The sequence below is a fragment of the Neoarius graeffei genome, chromosome 9, assembly GCF_027579695.1.
Source record: "Neoarius graeffei isolate fNeoGra1 chromosome 9, fNeoGra1.pri, whole genome shotgun sequence".
Lineage (NCBI taxonomy): Eukaryota > Metazoa > Chordata > Actinopteri > Siluriformes > Ariidae > Neoarius > Neoarius graeffei.
Window position 1 is genome coordinate 40,964,975 of NC_083577.1, and position 10,241 is coordinate 40,975,215.

The 10,241-nt window shown below is 44.3% G+C and overlaps 1 protein-coding gene across 2 annotated transcripts in view; it reads right to left on the reverse strand.

Moving 5' to 3' along the window:
- Positions 1-2,654, reverse strand: part of plcl1 (phospholipase C like 1) — a 169,250-nt gene extending 166,596 nt beyond the window's left edge. For both annotated transcript variants that reach the window (XM_060929490.1, XM_060929491.1), the window contains exon 1: positions 1,648-2,654. In XM_060929490.1, the coding sequence (XP_060785473.1) occupies positions 1,648-1,812 (165 nt within the window). In that variant the 5' untranslated portion in view covers positions 1,813-2,654. The remainder of the gene's footprint in view (positions 1-1,647) is intronic.
- Positions 2,655-10,241: the final 7,587 nt, after the last annotated feature.

The window sequence follows — 10,241 nt, forward strand, 5'->3', positions numbered from 1 at the left end:
TTCATTATGGAAGTACGGTGGACTGTTCCTTTAAAGAACTAAAGTCGGTTCCCTGGTGCCAGGGGCGTCACTAGGCCTTTTTTACTGGGGCACGTGCCCCAGTAAAAATCAGCTGTGCCCCAGTAAGAAAATGCTGAATGATTTTCGTAACAAATTAGTTTCTTTGGCAGATCATTTATCTACTGTAAGTTGTAGGACAGAGTGTGTTTCAAACTTCTATCACCTCTTCTTTCTAACTAATTTTCTGATTGGTCTGGGAGATTCTCACTGTAAACATAGCGTGCGTGAGGCGTGCCCTGAGTCCATTTAGCCTACTGGAGAGATGAGTCTACTTTTTGGATGAGTCAGAGAACGGGCTCTGGATGAGTTAAGGTAGCCAAAGTTTTTGCAACAAAACTAAGCAAACCATATTCGAACAAACCCATTAAACTACATCGAATTAAACGATATTAAATTACTTTTCCAGATGGATATCAGACAATTCTTCTCACGAAGCAGAGACAGGGGCAGGGAAACAGTGACAGATGAGGAGGAGGGTGAGAGAGGTAAGATTAAGGTTGTAGGCTATGTGCTAGTCAGTCATAACTAACCAGCTAAGTTCGTGAATCGTGAGAGTTGAGGTGACACGTTTAGCATCAGCATGCATTAAAAGCCCAAATGCCAACAATAAATTTTTTGGGGACTGGGATGTGTTTTCCGTCTCGTTGACCTATTCCTCGCATAACTTCATCCACGAGAGCATGAGAATTATTCACTTTGCATAGGTTGGGGACAGGAACGTTAAGGTGCATTGTGCGGGGGGGCGGCAGTGCCCCATCTCATTCTCATTATCTGTAGCCGCTTTATCCTGTTCTACAGGGTCGCAGGCAAGCTAGAGCCTATCCCAGCTGACTACGGGCGAAAGGCAGGGTACACCCTGGACAAGTCGCCAGGTCATCACAGGGCTGACACATAGACACAGACAACCATTCAAACTCACATTCACACCTACGGTCAATTTAGAGTCACCAGTTAACCTAACCTGCATGTCTTTGGACTGTGGGGGAAACCGGAGCACCCGGAGGAAACCCACGCGGACACGGGGAGAACATGCAAACTCCGCACAGAAAGGCCCTCGTCGGCCATGGGATTCGAACCCGGACCTTCTTGCTGTGATGCGACAGCGCTAACTGGCAGTGCCCCAGTAAAGCCTGCCTGCTGCTGTGCTGTTTGTGGTTCTTTAGCTGCTAAGGAGAGGTGCAATTGAATGCAAGAGGATGATAAATCACTCAATAGACCTCTGAACAATTTGTCCCCCTCACTTCTAAAATGATGGCTATGCCCCTGAATGTATGTAAGGATGGCACTTTGTGGCAACAGTTTGGCGAAGGGTGTGATGGTCAGGTGGCATTTTCTTTGAAAGCAGTTTCGAAAGCATCTCAATCTTATCACATGCAGTCAGGATGTGAGTTGTGTAAGGAAGAAAGTTGTTGTGCTCAGTCAGTCAGTCATTCTCTCAGCTGAGCTGCACATGTGGCGCTGCCTGAATGAGGAGAAACTGAGTCATAAACTCGAGTGGGTTTATTATTGACGCTCAGTGTAGCGCTCTGGGGATCAGATCCCTCGTGTGTGTGTGTGTGTATGTGTGTGATGTTGTTCCGGACCTACCTTGATGATGCTGCTCCTCCGTGGCGCTGCCGCCGCCTTCACGCTCTCCAGCAGCGGGGTGTCGGTGTCCTGCAGCTGCAGCACCCCACTCCTGCGCGCGCCCCGCCACGCGCCTGCCGGGGTCGAGTCCCCGCCTTCCTCCCCATCACACTCTCTCTCTGACATCACAGCTCAGATTATAAACATCAACAAACTTTTTTTTTTTTTAATGGGTTTAGATCTGCGTCCTCCACGAGCAGCGCGTGGACTTGTTCGAGATCTTGACTGATCCACGAATAAAGAAGCGCGAGCTCGGCTGTCCTTGATTAAAAGCGCTATTCGAGACGGCCGGCTGCAATTACTGCAATTTCCTTAATCGCTCCTTGAAGCTGCGCTACTAAGAACCGACTCACGGGTGAATCATCTGCCGGAGCTCCACTTGTGAATCGTGTGAACCGAGCCAGAACTGGCGCTCGTGCGCCCGCACGCGCTCTCTCTCGCGCGCGCTCGCACGCGTTCTCTCTCTCTCTCTCTCTCTCTCTCTCGCGCTCTCTCTCTCTCTCTCTCTCACGCGTTCGCACGCGCTCTCTCTCTCTCTCTCTCGTTCTCTCTCTCGCGCTCTCTCTCTCTCTCACGCGCTCGCAGGCGTTCTCTATCTCTCTCTCTCTCGTTCTCTCTCTCTCGCGCGCGCGCTCGCTCGCGCAAGCTTGTAAAACTGCAGCCTATGCGCGCGAGACCCACAGCATGCAACAAGTTTCCTGTCTAGTGAATTAGCAACTTCTCAGCAGAACACTGGAGAGAGAGCAAAAATAATATATATCAGCAAAAAATTTAAAAAAAAAAAGCTTGCTTTTACAAAAATACCTCATAAAAGATTCCATCCTGGAGCAAGACTATTGCAAATGAAAATAAAAAAAAATATCCCCAGACCATTCTCCATTCACTTCAGATGGTGTTAGTGAAGCGCTCGGGTTGGGTCAGAACTCATGTCCTGTCGGCTCACTGTGATGAAATCATCTTCCCCTGACTGTGTGATAAACCCCGGCTGTGTTTAACTAGAAAAAGAGAACAGACAGCTTGGCTCCGCCCCTCAGCCTTGATTGAGGCTGGTTTCTGACCAATCAGCTGTGACTCTACATCTCTCTCTCTATCTCTCTCTCTCGCACCAGAGAGCCACCAGACTGAGTCTCTGAGGGGCGGGGCAGTGGTGATCAGGGGGACGGAATAGTGCTCTTCTTTTGCCAAACCCAAACCGCAAGCTATGAAGTTTCAAAACACCAGAGGTTGCCATCACTACCAGAGATTAAGTAGCTTACCGTTTGACATGTAATAGCCGACAGTAGTGTGTGGTTTGTCAACGTCGGATACAAATTTTTCTAAGTACCTACTCGACCTTCAGTCTGTCCTAAAACGATCAGGCGATATCTAGTTTCCTCATGTCTTTACATGTTCATCTTATCTAAACATTTCATATAAGATCCACATTCACTGGGCGGCATGGTGGTGTAGTGGTTAGCGCTGTAGCCTCACAGCAAGAAGGTCCGGGTTCGAGCCCCGTGGCCGGCGAGGGCCTTTCTGTATGGAGTTTGCATGTTCTCCCCGTGTCCGCGTGGGTTTCCTCCGGGTGCTCCGGTTTCCCCCACAGTCCAAAGACATGCAGGTTAGGTTAACTGGTGACTCTAAATTGACCGTAGGTGTGAATGTGAGTGTGAATGGTTGTCTGTGTCTATGTGTCAGCCCTGTGATGACCTGGCAACTTGTCCAGGGTGTACCCCGCCTTTCGCCCGTAATCAGCTGGGATAGGCTCCAGCTTGCCTGCGACCCTGTAGAACAGGATAAAGCGGCTAGAGATAATGAGATGAGATGAGATCCACATTCACTGGATATGAACAATCGCGCACCCTGATTGGCTACTCTAGTACTAGGATATCAGCTCATATACCATGAGTAGAGAAAAACAAAATGGCCAAGCGTGTTGCTGAACCAACCGAGGACAAAATAAAAACTACTTGAAAACTAGAAAAGCACTCGGAGAGCGCAGACCTCCGCCAAGAATCCTTTAAAAAAATCTGGGATCCAGAAGGTGATCCGGATCACCGCCAAAATTTAATGGATTGTTACTTGTGCCCAGTCGCACCTCTGGAACAAATTTCAGAGCAATCCGTTCATTACTTTTTCCGTAATGTTGCTAACAGACAAACCAACCAACAAACAAACCAACACTACCAAAAACATAACCTCCTTGGCGGAGGTAACAAAACCCCAAAAAATACAAAAAAGCAACAAATATGGAATGAAAGTATTTGATGGTAAGAACATATCTTTTTTATTTTTCAAGAATTATTATTATTATTATGGCAGCACGGTGGTGTAGTGGTCAGCACTGTCACCTCACAGCAAGAAGGTTCTGGGTTCGAGCCCAGCGGCCGGCAAGCGAGGGCCTTTCTGTGTGGAGTTTGCATGTTCTCCCCGTGTCCGCGTGGGTTTCCTCCGGGTGCTCCGGTTTCCCCCACAGTCCAAAGACATGCAGGTTAGGTTAACTGGTGACTCTAAATTGACTGTAGGTGTGAATGTGAGTGTGAATGGTTGTTTGTCTCTTGGTGTCAGCCCTGCAATAACCTGGCGACTTGTCCAGGGTGTACCCCGTCTCTCACTCATAGTCAGCTGGGATAGGCTCCAGCTTGCCTGCGACCCTGTAGGACAGGATAAGTGGCTAAAGATAATGGATGGATGGATATTATTATTATTGCATTTTTCACAAATTGCTGCTGTCATTTCACCAGTTTGTTTACATTCTTCATCTTTAAGCATTAAAATTACTCATGTATGCAATTTGTCACATGTCCACTAAGTGGAAATGATTTTGTCTGACATTTTGTATAAAGTTTTTATCTATCGAATTTGCAAAAATAAAACTGCTCTGTTTCTCAAAATCCAGTGAATGTGGATATAATAAAACAGTTCTACTCAATCTCGTTGTACATGGCTTATAGCCAGTTATAAGCTCATGTACGACTTGATTTCATGGAGTAACTGTTAAATATATAATGACCACAAGATCCAGTTGCACTTATATGTCTATTGGAAGTAAAACTCCACACTCCACTCCACTCCACTGTTGAGTTCTTGGATCTGATTGTTCAGAATGTGTTGATTAATTTTCTTTAACAGCAGAAGCTCTGACAATGGCTTGTTCACAAGGACTTGATGAGTCTCTAGTGGACAATCTACATTTAAGACAAATAATAAATGGATAGAAAATGTTATTAAACAATGAAAAAATATATAATAATTAATATGCTGAACAGTTGTGTTAGGAGACATTTGTTTAACATTTATGGATGAAGTCTTGGGCATTAGCACTTTGTAATAGTCAGAAAGTTTTCCATTACAGAAGGGCCTCTGGGATATCGGACTTTTGTGGTTCAAGAAAGAGAAAAAAAAAGAGGCTGGTGAAGGAACCACTGTTTATAGCTGTTATCATGTAGGTGATAACAGGAACTAACTTTTCTCATGGCTGTTCCACAACATTATTCATAACTGCAAATGATTGAAAAACATAGTGCGTCATACATTAATAAATTATAAATGATAATTATTCGTAAACCTCTTTGGTAGCCTATAATCAGAAAAAAAAACACTTCAAGGCAAGTTGTTAGAAGAAAAAAAACTCTTCATGGTGGTAACGGCCTCACACCACTCCATTAATTATTATTATTATCTCATCTCATTATCTCTAGCCGCTTTATCCTGTTCTACAGGGTCGCAGGCAAGCTGGAGCCTATCCCAGCTGACTATGGGCGAAAGGCGGGGTACACCCTGGACAAGTCACCAGGTCATCACAGGGCTGACACATAGACACAGACAACCATTCACACTCACATTCACACCTACGGTCAATTTAGAGTCACCAGTTAACCTAACCTGCATGTCTTTGGACTGTGGGGGAAACCGGAGCACCCGGAGGAAACCCACGCAGACACGGGAAGAACATGCAAACTCCACACAGAAAGGCCCTCGCCGGCCACGGGGCTCAAACCCGGACCTTCTTGCTGTGAGGCAACAGTGCTAACCACTACACCACCGTGCCGCCCCATTATTATTATTATTATCATCTCATCTCATCTCATTATCTGTAGCCGCTTTATCCTTCTACAGGGTCACAGGCAAGCTGGAGCCTATCCCAGCTGACTACGGGCGAAAGGCGGGGTACACCCTGGACAAGTCGCCAGGTCATCACAGGGCTGACACATAGACACAGACAACCATTCACACTCACAGTCACACCTACGGTCAATTTAGAGCCACCAGTTAACCTAACCTGCATGTCTTTGGACTGTGGGGGAAACCGGAGCACCCGGAGGAAACCCACGCGGACACGGGGAGAACATGCAAACTCCACACAGAAAGGCCCTCACCGGCCACAGGGCTCGAACCCGGACCTTCTTGCTGTGAGGCAACAGTGCTAACCACTACACCACCGTGCTGCCCCATTATTATTATTATTATTATTATTATATAACAGTGTGCTACCTGGAACCTGGAACCTTTTAAGATAGGTGTTTATTTCAGAAGCAAATTCAAAGGCTCATAAGAAATTTTTATGCTATATACGTGCTCGTTAAATGAAGTTTTCAAATACAGGTGTAACGAAAGCAGACAGGACATTAAAAAAAAAACCACCATTATCTGATACCTCAAGATCTAGATTCTGTCAGGTAGTATTTGGCATATTTTCCAACCCACTGGTGTAATTTAAGGTCAAGAAAGTATGTGATGTTGACTGACACAGCACAAATCTTGTATTTGGAGTATCATCCCTGGACTGATATCAGTATGGTGTCAAATATTTTAAAATGGTGTTGGTACATCCTTGTAAGCCATACAGGAGAGCTTTTGTTTGTGGATTAGAGTTCGTTATGTCAATTATCATGCTTAAAAATAATGATTTTTAACATATAATAAAAATCAAAGCTTTTGTGATCTCAGAAAAGGACATTAGGGAGATGATGGAATGTAGCTAGAGCTCATTGGTTATTAGCAAGGGTCTCAGAAGTCTCACATCTTTCTGAGGCTGGTCACTAGCATCTCAGTGCTACAGTTATACTGAACTGTTATATGGTGTGCGTGCGCGCGCGTGTGTGTGTGTATGTGTTAGAAATACTTTAAATATGTCCAATAAGCTTTGTTTAGTTCCCCCCTATATAACGTTATGTGTTATGGTCATGATTTGAAGCTTGCCAGTCATAACCATCGGGTTTGCTCAGTTCTGATAAACCCAATAGGACCTTAAATAAGGAAGGAGTTCTGAGTGCCTGATATGGATGTCTATTTTAGATTGTGTGCCTGCCAAAAGTAGAGTCTTGGTGTAAGGTGATGTATGTGTGTTAACAGCCTCAGTGGCAGAGAGGTATGAAATATGGTTAGAACATAACAGATACATGCCTGAACTTTCCACCTGCTCTAGTTTGGCTATACACACACACCCTTCAATGTCCTTCTGTTTATAAACCAACTTAAGAAATTATGCAAGCAGATCACTGAAATGCATTCCTCTGTAGGTGTTTGGAGGACATTGTTTTTGTACCTGATGGATATCTAGTGCCACATGTATTATCTCATGGCACTCTCTTCTTTATATTGTCATCTTTTCAAAGAACTCTTCTCCAGTCAGTATATATGCTAGACCAACAGCTATAAGATTATAAGTGCACACGATATAATAGTAAAACGTACTTATACACTCACTTGCCACTTTATTAGGCACACCCATACACTTGCTCTTTTATGCAGTTCTCTAATCAGCTGATCCCTTGACAGCAGCACGATGCATAAAATCATGCAGATACAAATCAAGAGCTTCAGTTAGTGTTCACTTCGAACATCAGAACAGGAAAAATTGTGATCTCAAGGTGTGACTTTCACTGTGGCATGGGGGTTGGTTTGAGCCAGATGGACTGCTTTGAGTATTTCAGAAGCTGCTGATCTCCTGGGGTTTTCACACACAGCCTCTATGCAGAATGGTGCAAAAAACAACAACAAAAAAAAAAAAAACACTGAATGCGTGACAGTTCTGTGGGTGGAAACGCTTTGTTGTTAAAAGAGGTCAGAGGAAAATGGCCAGGGGTGGGTTTCACAAAAGCCTCTTAACGCTAAGAGCATCTTAACTAGGAGAGAGAGTGGTCATTGTGCTGCTTGAACTACCATTTTGATGCACAAGCATCTTTGTGGCGCGATGCTTTTGGGAAACCCGGGCCAGATTGGTTCAAGCTGCCAGGAAGGATATAGCAAGTCATATAATCACTCTTTACGATCGTGGTGAGCAGAAAAGCATCTCAGCATGCAACAGCAGAAGACCACATTGGGTTCCACTCCTGCAGCCAAGAACAGGAATCTTAGAATCAAGAACAAGTTCCTATTAAAGTGGCCAGTGAGAGTAACCCAGGCTTATAGATTATAGGCTCATACCAACCAGGGTTTTTTTGTTTGTTTGTTTGTTTTTCCATTTTATGTGACCATTTATTATCTTCAGATGATTTTTTTTTGCAAAGAAATTCACAACAGTGACCTCAGATGGAATGTAAGTGCTATTACTGGAATAATGTTCAAAATGTCATGTCAGGCCATCAAAGAAAAATATATGCATTATATCCTTGAAATGTGACTAAATAATTGTTCAAAATACGAGGTGTAATTCTCAGGTGCGGTTTACCTAATACTGTATGCATAGTCTAGAGTATGCATAGTATTGATGACCTTGGTTGCTCTTTCTCCTTACACAAGCTGTTTCTCCATCATTAGCTTTGAGAAACTGAGCATGTGTATATATAACATTCAAAGAACTAGCTGTAAATGTTTTAACGTTGTACAAAATAAAAATATCGAGTGCCGCTGTGTTTTTAGGAATTATATGTGCAGAAACTGAGCTGGAATGTTTTGTATAAACCTCACCGTGTCCACCCATCTGCACTTCATGAACCACAACAGAGTCATGGGTAGGACAGGTGTCAGATGTGTGTCTGAGACCTTGTTGTTTTTAATCCCTCCATCCTTCGCTCCTCTTATCCTCCTCCCTCACATGCTGTTTTGGTAAAGAACAGAAACTTGTGCAGGTGCAAGGCCCTACGCATCCTCACAGTTTCCTGTGTTGAATGTCTGAAAGCAAACACAATTTAAAGCTACAGTCCCTTCATAATGGATGAGTCAGTTGTTTTGTTTTGTTTTTTAATTAAATAGCACAAGGTCATAAAGATCTACTCAGTCCATTCAGATGTGAAAACCTAGCCCGTTTTGAAATGAAAATCAATATGAATATACAGGGCATATAAGATCATCTTTTAATGCAGGTAATTGGTTTTAATGTAAATAAAGACAACGAGGTGCATGAGAGAACATATACAATATGATTAGGGTGTTATAGAGTAATTCCTTTATAATTACAACACCAGGAATAAACAGACATGATCTGTAAGACAAATAGTAAATAGAATACTCAAGCATTTTTATCTACCACATCAATTACCACAAAACCTGTTTACTTCAAACTTACTTATAAGTGATGTGACTACATTGGAAATCATTTCTGTAATATCTACAATAAAACACTGTTTTCACACCAGTATGAGACTTTAAAAATGATGCATGGTATAATTCAACAATATTGTGGGAACATTTTTACAGTGCTGTAAGATTATACTATATTAAAAGGCCTTAATACGAGCCATTTTCACCCTTCGGGGGAAGCCATGCACTAACTGAGTAGCCATGGCCGAAAGGTTAGAGAAGCAGCCTTGGGCCCAAAGGATCGCTGGGTCGATTCCCTGGACCAGCAGGAAAAGTGTAGGGGGAGTGAATGATCAAGGGCGCCTCCCCTCCCTCTGTGTCCATGGCTGAAGTGCCCTTGAGTAAGGCACCTAACCCCCAACTGCTCCCCATGTGCTGTAGCATAGCTGCCTGCTGCTCTGGGTATGCGTGTGTGTGTTCACTGCTTCAGCTGGGTAAAATGCAGAGGAGGAATTTCACTGTGCCTGAGTGACAAAATAAAGCTTTTTCTTCCTAATGTTTCTTGACTGTAACATAGGATATAACATATCTCATCTCATCTCATTATCTCTAGCCGCTTTATCCTGTTCTACAGGGTCGCAGGCAAGCTGGAGCCTATCCCAGCTGACTACGGGCGAAAGGCGGGGTACACCCTGGACAAGTCGCCAGGTCATCACAGGGCTGACACATAGACACAGACAACCATTCACACTCACATTCACACCTACGGTCAATTTAGAGTCGCCAGTTAACCTAACCTGCATGTCTTTGGACTGTGGGGGAAACCGGAGCACCCGGAGGAAACCCATGCGGACACGGGGAGAACATGCAAACTCCACACAGAAAGGCCCTCGCCGGCCCCGGGGCTCGAACCCAGGACCTTCTTGCTGTGAGGCGACAGCGCTAACCACTACACCACCGTGCCGCCCATATAACATATCATGTAACTATATTGAAGTAACACCGCGAGCGTGTCCACCTCTCGACCAGGGGATCATGAGTTCTATTCACGACCAGGTCATACCAAAGACCATCATAAAAATGGTATCTAATGCCATCTGGCAAGGCACGCT